Genomic DNA, 27156 nt, shown 5'->3' on the forward strand with positions numbered 1-27156 from the left:
AACCTCAGGCTGCAGGGATCCCCCATGCGGGGGGGAGGGGGGGCGGAGGGGGCCCGTCCCTTCGAAGCCTCTTCCTTCCCCCTGGCCTGGGCCTGGGCCTGGGTGGGGAGAGCCAGTTCCTCTTCCTCTCTGCAAGAGCACGGGGAGTTGGGCTCTCACCAGGAGCTGAGAAGCTGGAGCCCCAGCGAGGGGGGAGGAGCCGAGCCCCACTCTGCCAGGACCCCCTCCCCCGCAGGAAGCATGAACAGAAAAGATAGCAAGAGGTGAGAGGACCCTCCCAGGAGGCTTCAGGCATCACAAAGCCTTGGGCTGGTGGGGGGGGGGCGGGCGGTGGAAGGCTAGGAGGCAGGGTGCCCTCCCCCCAAGATCTGAAACAGGGGGTGCCAGGTAGAAAGACGCTTCAGACCTTGCTGCAGAGGAATTCCCAGCCTTTGGGTCAACCCCCAAGCGCTGTCCACTGCTGGCCCCATCCAGGGACTCACGGTACCGGGACCCATGGTGCAGGTAGCGAGGGTCCTTGAATAGGCGGACAAGGTGCCCTGTCTGGACCAGAGCTAAGTCAGGCTGTGGCTGTTTGTACCTGAGCATCTGCACCTTCTCCTCTCCCTGTGTCTCTCTCCCTCCCCTGCCTCTCCTGGGTGTCTCTGCCCTCCCTGGGGTCTTACTGATCCCCATCACAGCCATGCCCCCTGCACTGGAAACTCCAGACTCCTGCAGGGCCCTGCCCCGGGGGAGGGGAGTGTGACGTGGGCCAGGCTCCCTCTGCCTCTTTAACCTGGTTCTGCAGTCAGTACTGGAGCTGACAGTTCACAGACCTGGGGTCACCGGCTGGCTAGCTTTGGAGCTGGAGCTGGAGCTGGGCACCACCGGAGCGCGTTTGCCCTCCTGTCCCCATGGGGTCAGGTGGTAGCTGAGTCCCTCGTGTGGGTGGCCCCCCAGAACGCCTCTGAGAAGCAGAGTGATCCCCTTCCCAGACTAGACAGCACTTTAGTGGTGGAGACCTAGCGGAGCCCTTTCCCAGCTGCACGTCCTTGGGTAAGTTCTGAACTTCTGGGTCTCCGTTTCCTCTTCTGTCAGGAGGACAGTAATCCCCACCCATGTTGGGGAACTTGTAGGTCCTCACTCAGGGATAGGCTGAACTCTCTAACTTGACTTGGCATCCCGACCAGCTGGAGGGGCTGTGAAACACAGACTCCTGGGCCTGCTACCTCCCAGGATTCTGATTCTGCAGCTCGAGAGTGGGTCCTGAGAATGTGCATTTCTAACAAATCCCTAGGTGACACTACTGTTACTTTTAGGTTAGGAACTGGGTGTTTGTTGTGTGTTGCTTGTTTTAACCACTGACAGAGAGCTCAACCCTGAGCCTGGTGAACCTTAGGCACTTTGGTAATGCCCAGCTTTGAGTCACCGGCCTTCAGTATTAATTGACTGAGTCTTCGGGATGTGCCAAAGAACCTGGTGGCACAGCGGTTACAAATTGGGCTGCTAACCACGAGGTCAGCAGTTTGAAACCACCACCCACTTGGAGGGAGGAAGATGAGGCTTTCTACTCCTGAAATGAGTGACAGTCTGAGAAACCTGCAGGGGGGGACGGTTGTACCCTGTCCCATAGGGTCCTGACCAGTAAGCATCGACTCCGTGGCCGTGAGTTTGTGTTTTGTTGTGCCAAGAGCCCTGCGATGGTGCTCACAGTTTGCTAACCCAAAATATGGAGACTCAAGTCCACCCAGAGGCACCTCCCCCAAACCCCCTCCCCAGCCCCGTGGAGGCTCCACTGGAGCACCGTTCTCCTCTGACACGTGTGGGTCCCGGGCTCTGGAGCTGACTTCAAGGCAACTGGCTTGGGATGGGTTGGGCTGGGCAACGTGCCCGCAGGAGGGTCTGATGAGGAGGGTCTTCCTGTTTCCAGTTTCACCTTCTTTCTCTCCCAAACTCCCAAACCCCTCAAACTCACTGCCATCTAGTCGATCCTGACCCAAGGATCCTCTAAGACCGGGTAGAACTGATCCCGCGGTTTTCCGAGATGAACTTCTTAATGGGAGTAGAAAGCTTCCAGCCCTTTCCCTCGGAGGGGCTGGTGCTTTCCAAAGGCTGAGCTCATGTGTGCAGGCAACCACAAGGCTCCTCCTGGTATTGAGTGCTCTCTCTGCCCCCCCACCCCCCACCCCCTCAGGTCTACCTTCCCACCTCAGCCCTGACCCATGCAGTCTGTTATTTCTGGTTTAGGGGGGAGCCAGGCCCTGAGTGGTCATTAGGGGCCTAGGGAGGGTCCAAGGATGGCCCTCCTTTGTCGTAGGAGAACCCAGAAGCCCCAGAGATTACGGGCCTAACAGAAAGTCACGCAGCCAGATGACAGACTGACTGACAGGACCCCAGTTCTTCCTGACTCCTGTAACCAAGGCGCTGACGTCTAGTTCAGGTCCTTCCTTCCCCAGCACCCTCCTCTCTCCATTACCCTCTGTCCCCAAGCGGAGCAGATGCCGCGGGAGGGTTATTTTTAACTTTTCCTTGAAGCTGCGTAGCTCTAGGGGCCCCACTGGCTCCAGGGAGCCCCGCGTGTGTGCTCTCTAGGCCCCAGACTGTAGGACCTGGCCTGGGATTCTGAGCTGAGATTCCAGAACCTGCTGTGTTGAAGACCTGGCCTCAGGGTGGTGGGGTGGCTCTACTGGGCATGGACTAGGGGGTGCAGGGCTGGGGAAAGTGGGGTCCCTGGGGTAGGCCTTAGGAACTTGTTCTTAGGAGGTGGGGTAAGGAGGTTAGAAACCAAAGAGGAATTCTGAGATAGCTGCCTGAAAGCAAGATCTCCCCTAGTGAGGGGTAGTGGGGTGGGAGGAGGCCGGAATGATCCTGGGAGTCTTCTCCCATGATTCCCTAGGAGGCCAGGCGTCATCCCAGGGGCTGCGCACACACAGACCTCTCCACGATGCCTTGGGGCCATGCAGCACAGAGAAATCTGGGGCACGGCCTGGAGATGGGCGTTCCAGAGATTACCCCAAAAAAGCTCAGACTCACTGCCAGCCGGTCAACTCTGACTCCTACTGACCCTACAGGGCAGAGCAGAACTGCCCCTGTGGCTTTCCAAGACTGTTAACTCTTTACCGGAGTAGAAAGCCTCCTCTTTCTCCTGAGTAGGAGCTGGTGGTTTCGAACTGCTGACCTCATGGTCAGCAGTCCAGTGCGTAACCAACTATATGACCAGGGCTCCTATGATTTCCCTGGTCCATGACTCCCTGAAGGGAACCGGAGTAACCCTGAAATGACTTACTTGTAGGAGAGCGTTCTGTGACCGCGTGGGGAGGGTCTGACCAGTAGGTCAAGAGTTACCTTAGGGCTTTGTTTCTAGAAAGTTCCTCCGTGATGCCTTGGGACTTCGAGGTCAAAAAGAATCCTGGGGTTTTGCTGGGAGACTGGGTTTTGCTGACTCCCTGGGGAATGTGCCTGCAGGAAGTCCCACCAGGAATGTTTGGGGGTGACAGGGGCGCGGGGCCGACCCCGCCAGGCCCGTCGCCACAAGACGTGCCCCAGCCCTGGGGAAATCAGCAAGGTCATGGCCGCCATGGCGCTGGGCGTGCTGAGCGACGGGGGCTGCAGCGAAGATGAGTTACTGGAGAAGTGTATCCAGGCGTTCGGTGAGTGTCCCCTGCCCAGATGTGTGCCGTGGAAACAGTGTGGGGTGCACGGGCATCCTTCCGGGGAGGGGGGAGGACAGACCTGTCAGAGGCTTTGTGTGTCTGCCCCCTCCCTCCCGTACTCTGGGAGATGCCTCCTTGCTGCCTACCCTTGTGCTAGTGCAACTTGGGGGCCCCCGTGGGTCACGTACGGCCCCCAGTTACTCTCTGTAGAATGTACAGATGAAACCAAAGCAGCTAAGGTTCAGTCACCAGTTAAAGAGGCAGTGGCAAAGCTGGGATTTGAACCCAGAGCCCTTGCCCTTAACGACTGCCCTGCGTGTGCGTACGGCACAGGCAAAGCAGCCGCGGTACGAGGAGATGACTTTGCTTGCCCACGTGCATGCATGAAGCTGTTGGGAGAGCCAGGGCTTAGTGCCAGACTGTCCAATTGATCTTTGGGATGTCATGGTCTGGGGCCCATTCTGACCGCCTCCTTCTTCTGCGCCCCCAGACTCGGCTGGCAGCCTGTGCCATGGGGGCCACATTCTCAACATGGTGTTAGCCATGCACAGCTGGGTGCTGCCTTCTGCCCACCTTGCCGCCCGTCTGCTGAGCTTATATCCTCCCAGGACAGAGCGAGGGCCGGAGGGAGGAGGGCCCCGTTGCCGGAGTCTCGGTGATGGGGACAAGGTGGGTGGGGTGGGTCTGGGAGACTGGCTTAACAGAGCCTTGACCAAACCCAAGTACCAGGAGGCCACGGGGAGCACGCAAGAGCGGAGACGGTTGCAGATCTGTCACCTGGTCAGGTAGGACTGAGCCAGGACCGCCACTCCCATGATCCAAAATCCCACCATGCTGCTCCCCCGACTCACCTCCCAGATGCTCCCGAACCCAGGTCCCGTAGACACACCTAGCACTGCTCCTAAAGCCCTAGATGTCTGAAACCCCAGCTTGGTTCTAAGACACGCCCAGGCCGGCTCCTTAGAACCATCATCTCCCAGAGACCTTCTCTGCACATGGTGCTCAGAGACCTTTAGCTCTGGGCACCCCCCAAACCTCTACCTCCCATAGAACCCCCAGCCTAGCATCTAAGAATCCCTGTCCCCCAAAGTCTTGCCTCCAAGAGATCCCCAGCTTTGGGTCTACCCCACAGCCTGCTTTCTAACAATCCTACGTCCAAGAGTTCCCCCTGCCTCGCTCTCCGGACCTAGTACCCCCAGCCTGTGTTAAAGAACCCCCAACCTAGTGCCAGTAATTCCCTGAGTTTGCTGCCTCACCAGACCAAGACTATCAGAGACCCCCTTCAGACCTCGAGTCCCCTCCTCAACCCAAGAGACTCCTTCCAGAGGCCTGTCCCACCCTCACCTCCCAGCCTCACCCACCATCTCTACACCACCCTCAGGTACTGGCTGACCCAGCACCCTAAGGCAATACACCAAGAGCCCCAACTAGAAGAGGTCATAGGTCGATTCTGGGCCACTGTGGAAAAGGAAGGCGGCTCCTCCCAGAGGAATCTGGGGGGTTCCTGCAATCTGTGAGTCAGCCTTCCCCACCTACCCTTTCCCATTCCCAAACCCTCATCCTCCTGCCCCCTCCATCCCTCCAATCCCTCCACCCTGAGCCCCTCTTTGCCTGCAGCCTGAGCCCTGGCGGCCCTGGTCCCCCACCCCCCTTGAGCAGCCCAGGCCTGGGCAAAAAGCGCAAAGTGTCCTTGCTTTTCGATCACCTGGAGAGCGTGGAGCTGGCTGAACACCTCACCTACCTGGAGTTCCGCTCTTTCCGGGCTATCACGGTGAGTCCTTACTCTTCCACCTACATTAGGTCAGGACCCTGGAGAGCTAAGAAGGTGAACGTGGCTGATGGAGCTGAGCACGGAGCCCCTAGTTCAAATCCCACGCATGCCGTGCAGAACCTCAAACTCCCTTGTTTCCATAATATGTCACAGTCATGGATAACTCCGGGGCATATTTGAATCTGTAAAAAGATCCAAAGACCTCCCTTTAGCACGTTCCAGGGTTTATTAAGAGCCACGAGTTCCGCTTGTTGGACCGCAGTAACTCTGGGAAGCGGCTCGTTTCGGGGACGACGGTCGAAATTGTAACATTTCACAGGTTGTCGTTGTCATCCTGCTGATCTTCTGGGTGAGATCGCATAGATACGGTTCAGAAGCGTTCAAAGATTGGTCTAAAGGCTGAGCTATGAAGGGAAAGTTAGGGACCCAAGTTCGACAATATCCAGGGTCCTAAAACTACCCTTTGGTTTTTATTTGTTTTAGGGAAAGGGAAAGCTGTTATAACGTCTTTACCTTCAATCACTGCCATCGAGTCAGTTGTGACTCGTAGCGACCCTCCAGGACAGGGCAGAACTGCTCCTTGGGGTTTCCGAGTCTGTAACTCTTTACAGGGGCACAAAGCCTCATTTTTCTCCCTCGGAGCAGCTGGTGGTTTCGAACTGCTAGACTTGCATTTAGCAGTTTAAATGCGTCCTTCTTATGCCATTTAATCTCTGGGGGGCACTTTATTAACCCCCTCTTTTTACCTAAGGATTCATATAAATGTCTGCAGAGATTAAATGACATAAGTATTTGACGGGAAGCTAAAGTAAGTGTCTTTCCCAGCAAAGCATCCTGTATCCGGGGGAACTGGAAAGGGCCAACCTAGGAATCTCCGCTCACTTAGTTGCACACACGTTCTGCACAAATCTCCAATCTCTGCAGTGTGGCGACTTAACTGGAAGGACAGGAGGGCTACAAAGGCTAGCCCTTTAGGAAGAACATTCTAGATTATAGGAATCCGTCTTTGCTTCTCCTTTAAAGGGTCTTGGAGAACATGGCGCAGGGCTTTCGATCCGTCCACTTCGACTTTCATAAGTTCAGCTGAACCCAAATCTGGCAGCTTCCACCGATAACTTTTTCTTGTAATGCTCAGAACTTCTTTTTTAGAACGGCCTTCAGAACCAATGTCCCATTCTTTTTAAAGACTTCACGATCCCAAGTCTTCAGCCTTTGAAGGTGTTTGGCGGGTTTTCAGAGAGCTCAGTCAGACAAGACCAGACACCATGAAACATGTGTGGGCCAAGTTAGGTTCTGTTTGTCCAAGCAGAAGACCGGTTTCCTGGTGTGGCTCTGACGGGGATTATACGTTAAAGGGAATTGAGAATGGTTCACATCATTGGGATATGTAGATCACTTCACAAGATGCCCATTTGTTTTGTATGTCCTGGTAGCCGAAGCTGCTTTTGCTTTCCATGCGGCGTTGAAGGTTTCGTTTAAACCCTAGAGTCATGACATGAAGGTGCTAAGCACTCTGTTTCCTTATCGATTTTTGTTAAAAGGAGCGCTGGTGGCATAGTGGGTTATGTGTTGGACTGCTGACCACAGAGTCAACAGTTCAAAACCACTAGCAGCTCCAAAAGGGAAAGATGAGGCTTTCTGCTCCTGTAAAGAGTCACAAGCTTGGAAACCCACAGGGGCAGTTCTACCCTGTCCTATAGGGTCGCCATGGATCAGAATCAACTTGATGAGAGGGCGTTTGGTTTGGGCTGCCATGGCTGCTAAGAAGGAGCCCCAGTAGTGTTTTGGATTACATGTTAGGCACCCCAAGGTCTGCCATTGGAAACCGCCCGCTGCTCCATTCTTCTCCCATAGAGATTTATAGCCCCAGACTCCCGCCAGGGAAGTGCCACCCTGTCTCACGGGGTTGCTGTGCGTTAGAATGACTCAGTGGGGGTGAATTTGTCTGCTTGGCTTGGTTTATGTGTGTCCGTTGTTTGCATTCTAAATTCGCGTATAATTTAAAACCTTTCTGCTGTCCTTGGAATATTTTTAAGGAATGAAATAAATCAATCAGAGACAAGGAACGTTTGGTAAAATAGAATTATCTGCCAATGCATTAAATAGTAATGTGAATATAGGTCTTAGCAGTAGTTACCAATAAAAGACCAACTAAACTTATTGTCTTACATTGGGGTGGGGCCAGGCTGAGACCTCACTTCAGAGGGAAGGGGCCTGAACAAGCAGAGCTTCGAAGAGCACACACAGGCTTGCAAATAGCAAGAGCTTCTTTCTATTTAATGCTACTATGCGCAAGTTCTCACTTTGCAACAATATTAATAACATTTCCCTTTTTTTCATTAAATCGCAAAGGGCAATTCAATTTAGATAACGTGTCTCTATTAAATAACAGGGGTGTCAGAACGAAGCAAATAAAAGGGTGCGGATCTTCAATAGAGCCCTGCGATATTTACACAGGCTGTATGACTCCGTGGTGGCTGTTTACCAGAAGCCCACACTATTTGTGAAGTCTTTTTACTCCAGGGCAGGCACTTTTGTAAGCATCCACGTTTGCATGTTTGCATAACGGCAGATAGAATAACTCTAAAGCAATTAAAAATCAGCAAGTTTCCCCAATACTATACATACTTGTTTATCCCTGAGGGTTGAGAGTCTCTTGAAAAAATCCATCTATTGCCCCTGGCACCTCTTCATTCTGGGTCCGAGAAGGAAAGGGTGGCGAAGCTGTGAGGCCTGTTTATTCTGACACTTAAAACAGCCAGTTTTCCAATGACCAGGGTTTGGGGGTTTTTTGTTGTGGTTGTTTTGGTTTTGGCTTTTTTTTTCCAGTCCATGGCAGGTTTTGTTTTATTTTTTCCCCTGGGCTGGATTTTACCTGCTGTGATTGGAGGGCATTAGCCTGCTTTGTGTCTGAAGTCTAGGGAAACTCAAACTAACCAATTCAACACTGGGAGAAGCCTTCGGATCTAAGCTAGGGATTTTAACTGAGGCTCAAGTGGCAGATTTGAGGTCAGATGAAAATGCCTGGAGGGTGCTCAGTGAAAGGTGGTCTGGAATTACCAGATGCTTTCTATTATAATGCCCTGCTTCTTTATTAAGATCGATTAATCTAGTGGGCCTGGCTCTGCCACTGTCACCGGATATGATCAAAAGTTTTGCCTTATCGACAGCCCCCATTGTTTGTGTAAACAGTGTCCAGTCAATTGAGTCTAACGGGCACAAGTCAACAATGCATGCACTGTGGTTTCTATACTTGCATAAACTCCTTTTCTCGGCTGTGATTTGAATTCTATATCATTGGAGACATTAGTACATTATCAATAGATATTTAGATTAACCTCAGCTTTAATAGAATCAGCCGAACACGGTCAACCTTATGCTCCAGGGAGATGATTGGTCATGTTCTCTAGAATCAAATGAAAATGACGTCTCTTAGGCCCTGCTTGATACTTGCCCTCTGAAAGAGATTGCTGAAGATATGGCTGCTATTCAAAGTGTGCAGAAGAAACTAGATGGTGCCCTGCTACCAGAAAAAAAATAGCATCAGGGGTCTTAAAGGCTTGTCTTAAAACAAGCAACCATCTAAGTGAAGTGTCAAGTAAGTTCACGTGGAAGAAGCACATCAGCCTGTGCGATCCAAGAATTATAAATAATATCATCTAAACCCAAAGGAGGGAATGATATCCGAGCTTGAATTAACACCCAATTTCCAGAAGGCTCTGGATGACCATGGAAGGCCCAAATCCATGGGCAGGATCTACACATAGATTAAGTCTCCGGTGAATCTCCTCTGAGTGTAGTTGAAGGATGAGATTAGCCTTAGGTATTAACAGAGAGCCTTGTGGAGACAAATAAAGTGGATAGAGTTAGGTTCAAATGTCATATCTTATTTCCCTTTGACCCAGTTAATAATGGTTTCAATTTTTAAAAAGCACAGGGCAGTTACCCAAGGACGAAGCCTCCAGTCAGAGCGTCCCCTCTGACCGTTGACCAGGCCTGTGAATGAATAACCTTGCCATCGTGGATAGTGAATTGCGAGGCGGATTACGGCAGATGCGGTTAGGTTCAAGTTGAACCCCTTGTTAGTTGAGCTCCCTTTTGACTCCTCTGAAAGCTCAGTTGTGCTCAGACAGGGCAGCGCTTGTGAGGACCATTCAGGAGGCCCTCTGGGCGGAGCCGCTCACGGGCGCCGGACAGCAAACAACCGCAAAGGTGACCTTGTGCTCAATAAGTTCTTCTTCCTTGAGGATGATCTCTGTTTGATTTTGTTATTGCTGTTAGGTTTTGTTTGTTTGTTGGTTTGTTTGGGTTTGGGGTGGGGGAGGGTGGTTTTCAGAGTAGGAAATCCAGGCGGGGTGGGTGGATCTCTAGAGAGTGACTGGGTTCGTGGTTTCTGGAGGTACGGCAGGGGAGGTGGGGAGAAAATGGGGAGTCAATAGCAACGAGTGAATAAAACGTTCAATGGCAGAATAAAACAAAGAAAGAATAATACGTTCCAAAATTGATTTATACCCCAGCACGGATTTTTTTCCAAATGCTTGGGGGGGGGGGGCTGGGGGGGAAACTTTAGGTATTGCTTCCAGTAATTGTGGTCTTGATCTCAATCTTCTCTGAGAAAGATTTCAGTTGTTTTTTCTTTAATAGCCAATATGTATAACATGATCAACAGTGCCCACTAATATTACATTAGAAGCTGCCAGGTGCTAAGGAGAAAAATACAGCGCCTCTGTGTGTGAGCATGACCCACTGGTGCCGGATCTCCCGACTTGACTTCAACTTCCGCGGCCTGGCCGTGGGCTGGTCACGTCAATGTGCTGCCTTTGCTTTCTCACCTATAAAAGGGTATATTAATCATTTTTAAAAATCATTTTATTAGGGGCTCATATAACTCTTTTTACAATCCGTACATACATCATTTGCGTCCAGCACATTCGTACATATGTTGCCATCATCATTCTCGAAACACATTCTTTTTTTTAATTAACCTTTTAAAAATGTTTTTTTTTTGCGGTTGGCGTATAATTCATGTACCATACAATTCAAAGGTTTAAAGATATTAAGAAGAGTTGTGCAATCCTCACCATCGTCCATTTTCGAACATTTTCTGCATTCTTGGACCCATATTTCTCAGTAATTCTCCTGTGCAAGGCGGAAGTCCTACACAGGGAGCAGATGAGGCTGTCTGTGCCTATGAAGAGTGACGGCCACCTTAGAACTGAGGACAATCCTCTGCCTGATAGGCTTGCTATGGGCTAGAGGGACTGGATACCAGCAAGTTTGCTTTGGTTAGTTTAGCCTCACGGAAAAAGTGGCTGGTGTATAGTAAATGGTATTTGTTTGGGTTATTTGAAATTACACTATCTTACCGTCCCAAATGGTCATTTTTTAAAATCATTTTACTGGGGGCTCATACGACTCTCATCACAATCCATCCATCGTGCCAAGAACATATGTGCATTTGTTGCCATCATCGTTCTCAAAACATCCGTCTTCTGCCTGGGCCCTTAGTAGCTGCTGCTCATTTCCAAATGGTAGTTTTATGAACTTAAACCAACCTAGACATAGATCAGTGATTGCCATCATAATTTCAAGTGAAGTGGGGATGGGATTCTTTGATGTGAAAAATGGCCTGTTAACTACATGGATAAGTAGATTTAGGTGTGTACACACATATACATATGTTGATGTAGATATATAGATATGCACAAGAGCAGATGGTGGTTTTGAACCACTGACGTTGTGCATGAGAAGGATGAGGTTTTTACTCCTATAAAGAATGATAGCCCCTTGTATTCAGACAAGCAGCCATCTAAGTGAGGAGTCAACTCAGTCCACCTGGAAGAAGCACACCAGCTTGTGTGAGCCAAAGGTGACCATAACAAAATCCAAATATAACAAAAGGAAACATATCAGAGTTTAAATTGTGAACATCCAATTTGTAGAAGGCTATGGAGGGCACGGGAGCCCAAAACCCAGCTGCAGAGTGTCTAGTCCAGGGTTCCTCAGACTTGTTAAACAGGGGCCAGTTCACTGTCCCTCAGACCCGCAGGAGGGCCGGACTATAGTTTAAAAAAAATTAGGAACAAATTCCTATGCACACTGCACATATCTTACTTTGAAGTAAGCAAACAAACGGGGCAAAAACACCTGGCGGGCCGGATAAATGTCCCCGGCGGGCCACATGTGGCCCGCGGGCCGTAGTTTGAAGATGCCTGGTCTAGTCAGATTAAGCCTCTGGCCGGTCCCCTCATGCCACAGGCAAGACGTGAACGGCCTCTCTGTCAGACAGAGAACATTGTACACGTGATCATGCTGCATCGAGCTTGATACTTGGTCAGTTGACCTCCCTCTTGACCCAACCTGAAGGTGTTCTAGGCTCAAGTAGTCCTTGCTTGTTCCATGACAAAAATTTCTTCCCTGGCTTTTAAACTATTGATTCAATGATAGTCTTTTCTTGCTTACTCGTTATTTGTATGTTTATCTTTATATTATTATTATTTAATCCTTGCCATTAAAAAAAATTATTTCTGTTGGGTGTCCCAGTTGGTGAAGCACAGAAGGAGTAGATACATAGAGATAGTAACTGATGCAAGGGCGTAACGGGGAGGTAGCAGGGGAGAGAGGGGGGGATGAAGGGGTTTGGGGAGCAAACTGAATGTGGGAGGTGGGGGGAGGACTAGAATAGATTGTGATTATGTGTTTACAACTTATTTTAAAGGTGATTTACCATGAAAAAAATGTAACACCTTAAAAAAAAAGAGTTACAGCACTGGAAGAACCCCCCCCCACACACACACACACAAGAGCAGTTCTACCCTGTTTTACAGAGCTGCCGTGAGTCGGAACTGACTCGATTGGCAGTGAGATGTATACATAGACGTTTTCACTGTAAAAATGCTGGCTAAATTAAACGTGTGGGCAGGACAGATTTGGCCTGCAAATCACCAGTCTGCGACTCCTGGCTTATGGGGACTGGGACCAGTGTGCCAGTGGGGGCTCGCACTTGTTCCACTGTGGGTGGCCCCAGCAGAGTTTCACTCCCCGCCCCCCAACCCTGGGACACTTGGACACCCTGGAAATCTCTGCCAAAGAGGAGGCTGCATTGATTTTCCTTGGCTCTTGCTCCTTTGTTTGCTTTGTCACCTCTTCTGGTTTGATTCACTCATTCAACCGGGAGTGCCAGCTGTGTCCCAGCTATGCTAGAAGTGGGCACAGTGATGCCCAAATAAGGGCCTGAAGCAGGTGAGGGAGCAAACCTGAGGAGTTGGAGGGGGTAGTGTTCTGGGAAGAGAGAACAAACAGTGCAAAGGCCCTGAGGTGGGAGTGTATCTGGCACGTTGGCGGGACAGTGCGGCTGGCACAGAGCAATGAGGGGGGGTTCGATAGGACTGGGTGGTGGAGAGGTGACGGGAGGTACAGGTGGGACAGATCACATGGAGCCTTGCGGTTTGGTTTGGATTCTGGGTGAGAGGGAGTCACGGGGGAGCTCTGAGCAGGAGATCTAAGTCAAGTGTTCCCAGGTGCCTCTGGTGGAGTGTGGGGAGCAGCTGGTAGAGGGCAGCGTGGGAGCAGGAAGCGCAGAGAGGAGGCTGCTGGGGGTCAGGCAGCAGAGGGTGACTGGCTGGGTCAGGTGGGGCAGAGAAGTGGGTGAGTTGTGGCAGCATTTGGAGGGCAGAGTGGATGGGGTCCACTGGCTGAGTGGCTGAAGGTTAAGCCCTGTGCCATCTCCCGTCAGTAGAACAAACAGAAGTTGTCCTCCGCGCCGCCTACTGGGTGCCAGTCCAGTACACGGTTAGGAGCAGCGGGCTGGGTTCTTCGAGGTGACCTTGCTTCACACCTGCCTTGTGTTGGGCAGACTGCACAGCCTCTTGGTGCTGACGGCCTTATCTGGAGAATGGGGACACCACAGGACCTGCCTATACAGTTATAGTTTAATTCGTTCAGAGTGAACGAGACAGAATAGCTCCTGCCTCCACTTGATCTCGTCCACACAGAGGTGCGCAGGAAGCAATGTCAATCTACTTCTAAACAAACTTAACAAAAGCAACCATTGAAAACCCCGTGGACACAGCTCTGCCTGGAGACACGTGGTGTTTCCATGAGTTAGAAACGGCAACTCCATAGCAATCGGTTTGATTTCTTCCTTGTTCATTTTAAATCCTCAAAAAAATCTAAAATACAGAAAATGTCTTTTGCCAAAGAACCGGGGCTGCTTATGGTCGCAATAGGGACCCTGGTAACTTAGGATCCCTGGTGGCATAGTGGTTAAGCATTGGGCTGCTAACCTCAAGGTCGGCAGTTTGAAACTGCCAGGAGGGAGAAGGGTCTATCTGCCCGACAATAAGTCACTGAGAATCCAAATCCAAATCCATTCGATGGCAGTGAGTTCGATGGGGGGGTGGGGTCTATGGCCTGGATGGGAAAGGATCGTGGTGACTTTAAGGCACGTGTGGCAACCTGGGGGAGACAAGGTGACAAACATCACTGAAGCTAGGGAGGTCAGGCTAGGACATCGGAGGCAGCGGCTGCTAAGTGAACTTGCCCGTGAGCTGCAGACCCCTAAGGCGTCGTGGGTCCCTCTGACTCCTCCCTCGCTCCCAGTCCCAGGACCTGCGGAGCTACGTTTTGCAGGGCTCCGTGCGGGGCTGCCCGGCGCTGGAGGGCTCGGTGGGCCTCAGCAACAGCGTGTCCCGCTGGGTGCAGGTCATGGTGCTGAGTCGACCCGGGCCCGCGCAGCGCGCGCAGGTGCTGGACAAGTTCATCCACGTGGCCCAGGTAAGGCGCTCCCCTTCCCCCCCCCGCCCCCCCCCCCGCACGCCTGGGCCGCCAAGGGCCAGCACGCCAGTGACGTCACCCACCGGATGGCCCCGCCCCTCTCATTTCGCCCCGCCCCCAGACCCTAGGCTTCTTCCCCAGCCCTACTCCCGGTTATCCGCTGCATGACCCCCGCCCCCGCCGGCTGGCAGCCCGTCCCTCCTAACCCTGTCTCCCATCCTTAGGTCCCCATGTTCTCTCCCTGGGAGACTGGGACCCCACTGAGGAGCCGATCCCCTCTGGGACGGTGACCGCATCCTGTCACATCCCTTCCAGGTTCCTGCCCACAGTCACGGGCTTCCCTCCCTTCTGGGAAGGGGAAGGCCTCCTTCCTCCACGGAGACCACGCCCCCTGACGCATTCCCTCCTGGCCACGCCCTTCCTCCGCTGGGCACTCCTGGGTCTGTGTATCTTCTATTCATCCCGGGCGCCACCCTCTCCCCGCAGCGACCTCTGCCCATTAAACTTGGGAAGAAGGAGGGAGCCCAAGAAACCCAGTGAAGCCCCCCTCAATGTGACCCCATATCAGTCTGGCCCCAGCTACCTCTGCCTGGTGCACCTGTCCTGCCAGAGCCCACCTCTCCGCTCTCCTCACGGCCCCTCGCCCCTGCTTGTCCCTCTGAGGTCTGTCTGAATCCCCAGTACACTTCTCTGCCGCACATACCCAGCCTAGACCACCACCCCGCAGCCCCCCTTCTTGCTCATCTCCCCACTCCGCTAGAACCTGCTGTGGCCCACCCCTGCTGGCCACCACACGTTCACCCCGTTGCCTGAGGGTCACTCAGGTACGTGGCATGCCTCTGTCAACAGTCCCCCTCCACCTCTTCCCTCCCTAGAGGCTCCACCAGCTGCAGAATTTCAATACGTTGATGGCAGTCACCGGGGGCCTGTGTCACAGCGCCATCTCCAGACTCAAGGACTCCCACGCTCACCTGAGCCCTGACAGCACCAAGGTGAATCCCCTGCCTGCACACTCTCAGCCCTCCAGCCCCACCCTCCTCCCTGGATCCACAATCTCGGGCCCCCACCCCTCTCAAACCCTGCCTGTGACCCCACAGATCCCCAGGCTCTGTCTGCATCCTTCCTGGACCACTGCGTGGACCCCTTCACCCAATGAGAGTCTGGTCCTGAGCAGGGGTCCTCCGTGAAGGAGGCAGGCAAAAGAATGCACAGGCAGAGAAGTTACAGCTCAAATGGGAGCGAAACCACGCACCCAAGTACAACATCTGGGCCATCCAGAAGAGGGATCTGGATTGGGGATGTCCTGAGGCGTGTCTTGGAAATGGGTGTCACCCACAATCGTGATGTGTGGCTGGAGTCAGTGAGGGGCAGGAAATGAGGCTGGAGGGGTGTCAGGAATGGCCTTCGTGGGCCTTACAGAATTGCCTCGAGTGGTTGGTCTTCATTCAAGAGCAGTGGGGAGCTGTTGAAGGTTTGGGGTTGGTGGTGGCATTCACAGTTAGCCTAGTGACTGGTGCAGAAGGGTGAACTGAAGAGGGAGGCCAGGCGACCAAGAGACCTGAGATGGTCAGCCATGTGATGCAGATTGTTCCGTCCTTGGGGGTCCTGGGGAGGCAGGGGCGTGTTTGTGAACTAAGGGAGAAGATGAGGCGAAGTTGACGTGTTGGGAAAATCAATTTAGTTGTCTCTTGGAGAGAGGACTGCAGAGGGAGCAGCTGAAGGCTGAGACCCCTGGGGAAGCTGGAGTCAAGACTGAGCTGACCAGGACTGGGCTGGGAGAGGGACAGAGGAGACAGAGGGGCAGCAAGAGACTGATGTTCCAGAGGCTGAGGAGACAGGCCCATGGGGGATTGAGGAACTGGGGTGTGTGTGAGCATATGTGTGTGTGAGAGCATGTGTGCATGTGCGAGTGAGTGTGTGGATCGTGGCTGAGACCCCAACCACTAGCTTGAGGCATGGTAGATGTGGGCTTCCTATAACAAGGGACCCAAGGGGAGGGGCCGCTAAGGGAGAAACACTGAGATCAGTGTGGAATATCAAGGGACCCGGGAGGTGTGTCCCTGGTGCCTGGGTCCCACGCAAGGGGCTGCTGGGATACTACAGAACCAGAAGACTAGAAAACTCTGCAAAACAGAACCCGCTCCCACCTCCCTGTCCTCTGGAACCCTCCCCACCTGGCAGGTCCTGCTGGAGCTGACGGAGCTCCTGGCAGCTCACAACAACTATGCCCGCTACCGCCGCGCTTGGGCCCACTGCACGGGCTTCCGGCTGCCTGTGCTGGGCGTGCACCTCAAGGACCTGGTGTCCCTGCACGAGGCCCAGCCCGACAGGCTGTCTGATGGCCGCCTGCACCTGTCCAAACTCAACAGCCTCTACCTGCGGCTGCAGGAGCTGGCAGCTCTCCAGGGACAGCGCCCACCCTGCAGCGCCAATGAGGACCTGCTGCACCTGCTGACGGTGAGCAGTCCCGGCCTGCCAGGTGGCGGCTGGGCCAGGAGGACTAGAGGGGCTTGGGCTGGGTGGAGTAGCGCAGGCATGAGCTGGCTGGGCTACCAAGACTTTCAAGTCACTTGACCTCTTGGCCTCAGGTTTATTGCAAACAGTAGGACCCACACTGAGCCTAGGTGGCATAGGGGGTTACGTGTTTGGCTGCTAATCACAAAGTCAGCAGTTTGAAACCACTGGCCGGTCCACAGGAGAACGATGAGGTTTTCTATTCCCATAAAGAGTTACAATCTCAGGACCCCACTGGGGCAGTTCTCCCTTATCCTGTGGGGTCATTGTGAGTTGGAAACCACTGATGACAGTGAATGAATAGGACTCATTTCAAGGGTTGTCGCGGAGGATCAACGGCATAATGTTAAATCCGCTGCAGGAGACGGTTCTTACTGTGAGAACTAAGGCACGCCTGACCCAAGCCACGGCACTTTCAACTGCCTCGTGTACGTGTGAAAGCTGGACACTGAATCTGGAAGACCAAAGAAGAATCAATGCATTTGACTTAGGATGCTGGCAAAGAATATTGAAAGTGCCGTAGGCGGCCCGACGAACAAACTAACTAAACTTATTGGAAGAAGTACAACCAGAGTGCCCCTTAGAGGCAAGGCCGGCGAGACTTTGTCTCACGTACTTTGGACATGCTGTCAGGAGAGGCCAGTCCCTGGAGAAGGGCATCGTGCCTGGTGAAGTGGAGGGGCTGAGAGAGAGAGAGAGAGAGAGAGAGAGAGAGAGAGAGAGAGAGAGAGAGAGAGAGAAAGGCCGGCGAGGAGATGGATGGACCCATGGCTGCAGCCCTGGGCTCCGCCCAGCACTGATTGTGAGGCCGGCGCAGGACCGGGCCTTGCTTCATTGTGTAGAGTTGGAACCGACAGGAGAGCATTTAATAAAGAACCGAGTCTGAACACAGGGACTTCCGTAGTCCCACCGCTGCCTGACTCTCACGACCCACAGGGCCCTGGTGGTGGATTGCCTCAGACCACTGCAGGCCCGTAGCCCGCCCTGCCCGCGCCCCTGCTGCGTGTTGTGTCTGCGTGTCTTATCGTGTCGGTACAGGCTGCATGCACCCAGGAGGCAGTGGGGAGACTCCTGTGCCAACCAAACCCAGCCCGGGGGCGGGTGCTGGGTGCTGGCGAGGGCAGTGGGGAGGGAGAGACGGGGTGGGAGTGGCGGGGATGAGGGCATTTTAGATGAAACCTAAAACCAGCATGTTGTCACCCGATCGATTCCGACCCCGTGGCAAACCCTGTGGGTCAGCGTCGGCCTGGGGTCCCTAGGGCGTCCGATGACCAGGCCTTTTGGTGATCAGCTGAGCGCACCAGCTGTGTGCAGCACCCACCGACTCGAGTTTTAAAACACAGACAAAACCCCTCACTGGCATCGAGTTCATGCCAACTCGCAGCGACCCTATGGGTCAGGGTAGAACTGCCTCTGCGCTTGGGAGACGTGGAGCCTGGAGAGAAAGGGCTGCAGGGAGCGAGCGGAGGTGGGGCCTGGCGGGGAGAGGGGCGTGGCTCCGGAGGGGCGGGACTAAGGAGGGTCTGCTGCCCCGCCCCCAGCTCTCCCTGGACCTCTTCTACACGGAGGACGAGCTCTATGAACTTTCCTACGCCAGGGAGCCCCGCTACCCCAAGAGCCTGGTAAGTGGCCGCCCTTGGCCTCTGGCTTCCCCGGCTGCAGCCTGGACCCTGACTAACTAACGGCGCCCTCTGTCCCGCCCCCACCCCAGCCACCATCCCCCTTCAAACCACCCCTGGTGGTGGAGTGGGCGCCCGGGGTGACGGCCAAGCCGGACAGGGCCACCCTGGGCCGGCACGTGGAGCAGCTGGTGGAGGTGAGTGCGGATGGAGGGGGGAAGGGGGGCTACAGCTGCTGGAGGAGTGGGTGCAGGGGCGGCAAAGGCCAGACCTCCACAGCCTGGCCCCACTCCACCCCTGCCCCCCATGCATTCGAAGTCCGTGTTCAAGAATTACGACCCTGAAGGCCGAGGGACCATCTCTCAGGAAGACTTTGAGCGACTGTCGGCCAGCTTCCCCTTCGCCTGCCATGGGCTGCACCCGCCACCCTGCCAAAGGTGAGTGGTCCCAACTCCGGTGCCCCAAACATGAAGGGACTGCAGAAGCCTGGCCAACTGGGCCCCACTGGGCCTGAGGGGAGGGAGTCAGAGGCCCGACTCCTGGGTCTCAGGGAAGAGGAGGTTGAAGGGGGCGCCTGGACTCCTGGGTGCAAGGATGAGGGAGCAGGGGGCCTAGAGTCCTGGGCCTGAGGGACTCTGATGTGAGGGAGGAAGGGCCCGGGTCTGCACGCCTGAGTCTGAGGGAGGAGGTGGCTGGGGACCTGAACTCCTGGGTCAGGGAGAAAGAAAGGGTGAGTCCTGCTGAAGGGCCACCTCTGCCCACAGGCATGGCTCCTTCAGCAGAGAGGAGCTGACCGGCTACCTGCTCCGGGCCAGCGCCATCTGCTCCAAGCTGGGCCTCTCCTTCCTGCACACCTTCCAGGAGGTCACCTTCCGCAAGCCCACCTTCTGCAGCTGCTGCAACGGCTTCGTGAGCACCTCATCTGCTCCTTCCTTTAGGGACCGAGTTCTCCCCTGGGGTGCCCCAAGGGCTCCCAGCCGGGGCCCAGAAAACCAGCCTTGCCCTGGAGTCTCCCAGCCCCACAGGGATTCCACAACAGTCAGTTCTCCAGACTGAGAGAATCCACCCCTCAGTTCCTGTCAGCCCCAACCTCTGCCCCCCGCCCCCCAAGCCTAGATCATCTCCCCAAATCCAACACATCAACATCAAACCAAATCCAGAAAACATAAACTTGGGACCCTTTCTTTCCAAACTCTAGGGGTCCGAAGACTCAGGGTAATGGACAGATCTTGCTGTGTCCAAACCATAAGCCATTGACTGTGGGGAAACTACCTTCATTCACCAAAGGAGCACCAAGCACCTAGTGTGTGCAAGGGCTCTGGTGGCCCAATAGGTTGTGTGGACCCATAGGTGTACGGTGTGGACTCACAGAGAGCAAGAGGAGAGGGTCTGCTCCCGGGAAGATTCACAGCCTTGCTAACCTGAGGTCTACCCTGTCCTGCGGCTCACTCACTCACTCAGAGCAGGGTCCACTCGACAGCGGTGAGCTGAGCGCCACTGCCGATGTGCCAGGCCCAGTTCTCCACTCTGGGAACATGAGGGGGAAATACGACATGTCCCCCACTGTTTATGCCATCCATGCTGTGTTGGTGCCCAAATTCACTGGCCTCTGCTAGCCTAAGTGGTCCCCCAAACCCAAGGTAACTCCCAATCATTTCCAAATGCTAGGTAACTCCCAAGAGGGGTATTGGGAAACCTCCCCAATTGACATGGGTTCCAGGAAGGTGTACCCCCAGTCCATAGCCCTTCCTCCCCCAGCCCGGGTAACATGTTCTGCTTTTTCTTCCCAGCTCTGGGGGGTAACCAAGCAAGGCTACCGCTGCCGGGGTGAGTTGGGCGGCCGGTGGCAAGGGGAGGGGCTTGGAGGGCACAGACAGCTCACCACGGCCCCCCCTGCAGAGTGTGGGCTATGCTTCCACAAAAACTGCAGAGACCATGTGAATGTGGAGTGTAAGAAGAGGCCGGGGGCCAAGGGTGATGGCCCCCCAGGAGGCCCTGTCCCACCCACGTCGGCCCCATGTGCCAGCTCTGGTGAGACTCAGGGTGTGGCCGGCCCGGGAAAAGGGCTTGGTGAAGGTCAGGAGGCCCGTCCCCACCTGACTCCCATGTCCCTTCTTCTTGTCACCTTGCCGACAGGCTCCAAGGACAATCTCCCCGCCACTCTGGAATCTGAGGCTGAGGCACACCTTTGCCACGCTTGGACCCAGATGGAGCCCCCGCCTTCTTCCTGGGAGCCAGAGATGGTGAGGAGGGGCTGCCCCCTGCCCCCAGTTGGAAACAGGGACAACCAGGCCATTTCCCTGAGCAAAACCCGGCAGATCCAGGGCAGCCCAGGAAGGTAAACATGCACAAAAGGTGGCAGAAGGTTAATTTTTAGTGATGACCGAAAAAGATGATGAGAAATCAGTATGCAAGGGCAGCCACTAGTAAACCTGAGTGGGGAAGAAAGCCTCGGAGGGAGGAAGGCGGTCATAAGATGGAAAGAAGGTGGTGAAAGACATCGGGAGCTACAATAATGTCCGTGAGATAAATTCCACTTTTCAAAGATACAGACTAGGGTTAGATTTTATTTTTTTAATTGCATGTGCGGAACATTGTTTCATCCTCTCAACACCCCCTGCTTCAATGCCTTCCCCCCCACCAGGACCCCCAAACATACCCCCTTTTTCCTACTGAGACTGCCTTATCTGAAGCTCCAGGGTGTCCTCCTCCAACAGCACCTTATTTTCTTCCCTTGCCTAACAGCGACTAGTCATCTTGCCTCCTTTTCCACCAGCAGCTCATTAGCTAGGTGTACACACAGGCACTGCCTTCCCCGCTCCTCGCAATCTCCATCGTAGACGAGGAGAGAGGGGCGAGGGGGGTTAATGCTGCTGGTCCCAGATGGCAGAACATCTAAATGTTGGAGGCAGGGCTCACACCTAAGTCTTCTGTCGGCCTCTAAAGAGAGAGCAGGCTCCTAATCCATGTTCTTAACTGGCCATCAGAATATTCCAGGGGGCAGCGAGGACGGGGAGGGGAGAGCTCCAGATGGCTGGGTTTCAGAAAGGGAAAGGGGAGGTGGCCAGGAAGGGTTTGGGGATCCAGACCCCGTGTATGCCAAGTCAGGTGGTGCCCCTTCTCTACTGAGAACTCCCTCTCACTTGGGGGCCAGTACTGCCTTTATGACCCAAGAGGTCCTCTCAAACTGCCTGAGTCACCTCTCTAGGCTCTCTTCTCCCTGCTGGCTGCTCCTCCAGCCTCATGGGTCTCCTCTCCTCCGCGTCCCTTGCTCCTTGAATATACTCCCCCAGAGCCCCACGGGGGCCCCTCCTTAAGGCTTTGCTGATGGATCACTTTCTGGGTGAGGCCTCTCGGACCACACAGCCAAAGTTGTGATCTCCCCAACCATCCCATTCCCACCTCCTGCCTTTATTTTCCTCCAAGGAGCCCTGAGGGCTAAATGGTTATGCATTGGGCTGCTAAGTGCATGTTTGGAAGTTCGAAACTACCAGCCCCTCTGAGGGAGAAAGACGAGGCTTTTCTGCTCCCATAGAGAGTTACAGTCTGTGAAACCCACAGGGCAGTTCCTCTGTCCTGTGAGTCAGACGTGACTGGGTGGCGGTAAGTTGTTGTTGACGCGTCATCCCCATGTGAAGGAGCGACATTGCCTATTTCCCTTGTTCAACGCCTGCCGCTCCTCACTGTAAAGGTCAGCTCTCGGCCTGTCTCTGCCTCTTTCTCTGCTGTATCTGCAGTGCCGGCCACAGCGCTGGCCCGCCTGGGACACCAGTGCCAGTCTGGTGTCTGAAAGCCTCTTTCCCATGCCCACAGGAAGGAAGCAACTCGTTGCTGAAGAGCCAAGGACTTGGCGAGTCAGAGCAGCAGGTGCCTGTCAGGCCTCAAGAGACCAACACCCCCTACCCCTCCTCACAGGCCGACACAGCTCCTACAGGTGTCACAAATTAAATTTATTTTCCAAAAGACCTGGCCCTTGGTGTTCAGTGGCGGATGGAGCAGGAGACTGTTTAGGGCCCGCAGGAGTTAGAACTGACTCCCAATGAGGCCCCTCGTTGGACCTCATCTCATGGAGGTGCCCCACCTCCTCCAGTCGACCTGCTACTTCTTCTTGCGGCCCCGGCGCTGGTGGCCTGCCTTCTGCCGGGCCCCACCCTCTCTTCGGCTCTGCCAGCATGGCATGGGGGCCTCCAGCTCACTGGGGCGGCCCCCCCGGTCTGGCACGTTGCCCATCAGCACCTGCGGGTTGGTGAGCGACACTGAGGCCAAGAAGGAGAAGGCACTGGGGCAAAGAAGCCAGAGAGCAAAGAGGGGCAAGGAAGGGTGTGGCTCCGAGGGGACAGGCTGGGGCTGGGCCCGGAGATCCACAGGACAGGGGCTTTCAAACTGGGGCCTTAGCCAGGGTCAAAGAGAGGGGAGAGTGAAACGGAGGCCCAGCTCTCCACTCAGCAGTAGTGTATGCACCTCAATTTCATCTATAGTCCTATTTGGAGATTTGTGTAACATTTTCAGCAAACTTCATCTGTTTTCCTCCCAGTTCTCAATTCTGCACTACCTGTGATATTACTGACTTAATAATGTTTCCTTAAGAAAATAAAACAAAAACACCCCCCACCCTCACCCCGCCCGGCCATGTGAAATGTTCCCTGACTGCTCCGCTGGGCTTTGTCCTCTGATACACAGGCACACATATATGAGGCTGTATGGACGGGGCAAGGGGGACTAGACACGGCATCATTCAAATGGTGGTTATTTCTGCCTCCAACGTGGTTCCGTTGGGCAACTGGAAGGTGCAGGCCAGACGCTGGGGAGCCAGGCACCAGAGCCCATCAAGGCTAGACCAGGATAAAAGACTGAAAGAGTTTGAAGGGCAAGGTGGCTGGGTCCCAGGAGCCCACCTTGTTGATGGCACAACAGGTCCCCCGACGGGCAGCCACACTGGTGGCTGGGACCAGGCGAGACAGGTCAGCTCGGGCAGCCAGGACATGGGCGATGGAAACTTCCGAGTCTGGGGTCAGCACCCCTCGAATTGGGATCAGCACAGCATTCATGGCCTCTCCTTTGGCCTGGCATGGGGGGGGGGCGGTGAGGGTGGGCATCTAAGTGGTACCCAAGAGCTCCCTCCTGTCAGGTCTGTCCCCTTGGAAACATCCTTCCTCCCTTGAGGTCTCCCTCCCCACACTAAATTAAAGGGCAGTGCTCTGAAGACACCCCCACCTCAGAAATGGGGCTCCTAGAACCCCATGGGGGTGGGGGGAGCAGGTGTCCTGAGAGTCTATAACCTTCCAACTTCACAAGCTTATACAAAAGCCTTGACTTCAGACCATGCCACAGCGAAGTACCGGGGAGCCCTCAACCTTCTGCCTGGCAACTGGGCCTCCCTCTGGGCCTCCCCCCAGACACTGAGCCCACCCCCACCCTACCTTGGCCTGCTCACTCCAGTGGAAAGCAGAGGTTGTGAGGTCCAGCCGTCGGAGGAGGAGGCAGCGGCGGCAGCAATACTGATCTCTCAGGCTTTGGGACAGTGTTTCCAAGGCTTCCTGGGAGGGGGGCGGGGGGGGGGGCACACAGGCAGTGCTCTGTTAACACTGGGAGCTGCCCTCAACCCTCAGCTCCCAGTGAAGGCATTAATGGCATTCTGGCAAACCCAGTCTTACCCATCTGGGCGCATCTAGTTGGCAGCTGAGGAGGGGCTGCATGGACGCCGGGGGCAAGGAAGGGAGCAGCTCCGAGATCTGAGGGGAGGAGTTAGAGGCTGACCAGGTCAGAACGCAGATGGGTCCCTCCACAGATCCCAGCTTCCTACTGCCTCAAGGGCACGCACTATATGAAAGCGAGAAGGCGGTCACAAGTCAAACACCATCGCTGGGTCTCCTGCAACTCCCAGCAGTCCTAGAGCAGACCTAGAACTGCTCCGTAGGGTATCTGAGGCTGTGAATTTATTTACGGAAGCAGCCAGCCTCATCTTTCTCCCAATGAGCATCTGGTGGGTTTGAACCGCAAACTACAAAGTGGAATGCTTTATGCCCTGAGCCACCAAGGCTCCTTCAGGCGGTCACAATTCCAGGGAAGCATTCCTGCTGGTGGGGCACTCTTGCCAGCACTGTGTTGGGAAAGAACCCCCCCCCCCATACTTCAAGGAAGCTAGCATGAGAAGAATCTGGCTCCACCTTGGCATGGAGCTCCTGCAGTAGCCGACTGGCAGGGGTGCCCCGCGCAGGTCTGGACAGACCCAGGGCTTGGAGAGTAAGGATCAGTTCCCGGACCATGTCAGCTCCCTCCTCTGTTCCTTCCCCAAAGAGCTGTGCAGGACTGGGGTCCAGTGGGTGGCGCAGGCGCAGAAGACGGGCTGCCTGGAGCTCGGAGCAGAGAAAGCCTAAGAGTGGGGAAGAATGCAATGGAGGGACCAAAGACACCACTATGCAAAATAGTGCCTATGACAATTAGGTTTAAAATACTGCCTGATCTCTGATAGACTGGTGCCTCCAGTGGCGGTCTGGACACATTGCCACACCTGCCATACCCTCCGCTTCTTCGACTTCAAAAACCTCATGCTTCTAGCCCCGCCCACTTAGGACTCAGGTTCAAAAGCAAGAACAAGCTCCGCCCAGTTTGGGTCCCTGACCCTGCCACCAAATTCGAACCCTACCTACCTTCTCAGCATTGATCTAACCTTTGAGCTTTCAATCGCTTTCCTCCACCCCTGTCCGAAGCCCTCCCCATCTCCTCTTTGGCCCCGCCCCCAAATTCGAACCGGACCCACCTGGAACGGGCTCACCCATTCCAAACTCCAGCCCCGCCCAGTCGTTTGAGCCCCGCCCACTTCCGCCGGGCGCTCACGCAGCAGACGCAGGCAGGCGCCCGGCTCGCGCAGCGTCCCGGTGCAGTCTCCGCCCGACAGCGCGCGGTCTGGGCAGTGCAGCGCGCGCAGCTGGTCGCCCAACTGCTGCAGGAACTGCTCCTCGGCGTTCAGGGCTGCAAGGGTGCAGGAGGCGTCAGGGTGCGGCCACGGCGGCGGCGGAGCCGGGGACCCTGCCCCGCCGGCCCTCCCGAGCCACACGTACCGTCGCTCGCCCTCGGCGTCTCAGCGCCCTCCTCTTGCCCCCGCTGCGGGGCGCCCAGGGCCACCAGCTCCGCCGCCAGCCGCTCGCACAGCGCCCTGAAGTCTGGGCACAAAGTGCCCCGTGACGCCGCCCCCACGAAAGCCCCATACCTGCGGTGGGGCCAGGGCAGCGGGGGTGCTCAGCGGGAATCCCCCTCCGTCTCGCGCCGGAGGACAATCCCCCACGTCCCCCGCATCCGCCACCACACCCCCTCACCCTAAAAGCTGCAGGTCTTGGGCCACCGCGGCCCACTCTCGCGCTTCCACCTCCGCCCCCTCCATTCCAGCGTCGCCGCGTCGCCCCGCATGCGCCCCCTGCTGGCGGGCGCGCGGCTCCGCCCCCTGACAGCGCCTGCGCGCGCGGCTCCCTGATGGCCGGCGCGAGGCTCCGCCCCCTGGCAGCGACGTGCGCGCGCGGCTCCCTGCTGGCCGGCGCGAGGCTCCGCCCCCTGGCAGCGCGTGCGCGCGCGGCTCCCTGCTGGCCGGCGTGAGGCTCCGCCCCCTGGCAGCGCGTGCGCGCGCGGCTCCCTGCCGAGTAAGGGGCGGCGCGGACCAATGGACCTCTCCTCACGGCCTTCGCCTCCCAGTTCGCGCAGGCGAAGACCTAGCCGGCCCCCAAATCCGTTCACCCCGAACCGAAAGCGCTGCCCTTGGGGAACCAGCGTGGTCTGGGAACGCCCTCTGGCACCGCAGAGTCCACAGCGCTTGTCCTGGGTCCTGGCCGTGCGGACGGGCCAGCGGGTGTGGCTGCCGCTTCTGCCCGCCTCTGTTGCCCCCGCCGTGCGTCCGCCCAAATACTGTTCTGGCAGCTCCGCCAGAACCCCGGAACATCGGATGGAGAGGTCCAGCTTCCCACTCGCCCGCCTCTCGGCCCGGCCCAACCCGGTCTTCCGAAGGCAACCTATTTCCCGGAAGGAGTTTGTGCTTTTACCGAGAAGGCGTTTTGCGTTTAGCACGCAGCCAGCTGTTACAGAGGCGAGAGAGGGGTCACGAAGCCCCTCCCGTCCCTCCCCCTCCCCAATTACTCTCAACCTCCAGCTGTCATTCCTTGCAGCGGTGTGAACAGTAGTCTGTTAGCATTATTTTAGGGTTTTTACCTTTCACAGTGAAAATCATCGTAATTGCTTTTTCCCTTTACCCCTATCCGGCTTGGGAAGGGTTTCCTGGGAACTCTGAGCCCCTTTCAGGGACTGAAGGGAACGCCTGGTGCCCCCCTGGGACAGAGGTTAACTCCAGTCTTGTGTGGGGAAAATGCATGGCAGGCCCTGGGTTTACTCAAGGCAGAATTATACCTCGCATTTATTTCGAGTGTGCTCCTGGCTTAAATATCCTGTCGTTGTACAGAGGAGGAAACAGATTCAAGAGTCACAGAGCCAAAGGTGTGTAACTGCCCGGACTCAAGCTCAGACCTGCCTGATTCCCAGTCCCACGTTGTTGCATATTTAACGTAGGACTGCTGTTTTCATGGCTGCCAATTAAATGATCGTTCCGTATCCAATCTCTTCCCTAACCCTAATCCAAACCCACGGAACCAGGCGATTCTGACGGATGGACCCCAGGGATCTCAGGGTAGATGGGAGTTTCTGAAGTTTAAAAAGGCTGATCGTTCAGCAATTGATTACCAGGCCTTTATTCCATGGGGCCTTGGGGTGGGGGTGGGGGGTGGCACACACCACACCATCCAGGTATGCCAGTGGATCCTAGAAAATTCTATGAGAAGTGGGGGTGGAGGGAAAGAACAGGGGC

General features: G+C 55.3%; 2 protein-coding genes across 2 annotated transcripts; one reads left to right on the forward strand and one right to left on the reverse strand.

Annotated features, from left to right (window-relative positions):
- Positions 1 to 207: 207 nt before the first annotated feature.
- On the forward strand, positions 208 to 22259 carry RASGRP4 (RAS guanyl releasing protein 4). The gene is made up of 17 exons (XM_075536657.1): positions 208 to 263; positions 3445 to 3629; positions 4123 to 4224; positions 4339 to 4417; positions 5014 to 5145; positions 5250 to 5403; positions 14005 to 14178; positions 15054 to 15170; positions 16360 to 16635; positions 18234 to 18314; positions 18404 to 18508; positions 18630 to 18748; positions 19076 to 19220; positions 20102 to 20138; positions 20211 to 20342; positions 20448 to 20554; positions 22125 to 22259. Exons 1-17 carry the CDS (start codon positions 241 to 243, stop codon positions 22257 to 22259), a joined length of 2103 nt encoding a protein of 700 aa, XP_075392772.1. The 5' UTR covers positions 208 to 240.
- FAM98C (family with sequence similarity 98 member C) lies at positions 21000 to 25692 on the reverse strand. Its single transcript, XM_075537278.1, has 8 exons — positions 25628 to 25692; positions 25373 to 25521; positions 25149 to 25283; positions 24479 to 24684; positions 23966 to 24043; positions 23732 to 23848; positions 23207 to 23374; positions 21000 to 22547 (listed from the first exon to the last, which is right to left on the reverse strand). The coding sequence occupies exons 1-8, from the start codon at positions 25690 to 25692 to the stop codon at positions 22410 to 22412; spliced, it is 1056 nt and encodes a 351-aa protein (XP_075393393.1). The 3' UTR covers positions 21000 to 22409.
- Between the last annotated feature and the right edge of the window lie 1464 nt (positions 25693 to 27156).

This window comes from Tenrec ecaudatus, chromosome 18, assembly GCF_050624435.1.
Source record: "Tenrec ecaudatus isolate mTenEca1 chromosome 18, mTenEca1.hap1, whole genome shotgun sequence".
Classification (NCBI taxonomy): domain Eukaryota; kingdom Metazoa; phylum Chordata; class Mammalia; order Afrosoricida; family Tenrecidae; genus Tenrec; species Tenrec ecaudatus.

What these genes read in the sequence shown, in the direction of transcription:
- RASGRP4 (XM_075536657.1), top strand. Translation starts at nt 241, where the DNA reads ATGAACAGAAAAGATAGCAAGAG. An exon ending in GAAGTGTATCCAGGCGTTCG is followed by an intron (nt 3,630 to 4,122) that starts GTGAGTGTCCCC and finishes CTGCGCCCCCAG; the next exon opens with ACTCGGCTGGCAGCCTGTGC. An exon ending in GGCCCCATGTGCCAGCTCTG is followed by an intron (nt 20,343 to 20,447) that starts GTGAGACTCAGG and finishes CCTTGCCGACAG; the next exon opens with GCTCCAAGGACAATCTCCCC.
- FAM98C (XM_075537278.1), bottom strand. Translation starts at nt 25,692, where the DNA reads ATGGAGGGGGCGGAGGTGGAAGCGCGAGAGTGGGCCGCGGTGGCCCAA. An exon ending in AACTAGATGCGCCCAGATGG is followed by an intron (nt 23,849 to 23,965) that starts GTAAGACTGGGT and finishes CCCCCCTCCCAG; the next exon opens with GAAGCCTTGGAAACACTGTC. An exon ending in ACTGGAGTGAGCAGGCCAAG is followed by an intron (nt 23,375 to 23,731) that starts GTAGGGTGGGGG and finishes CCCCCATGCCAG; the next exon opens with GCCAAAGGAGAGGCCATGAA.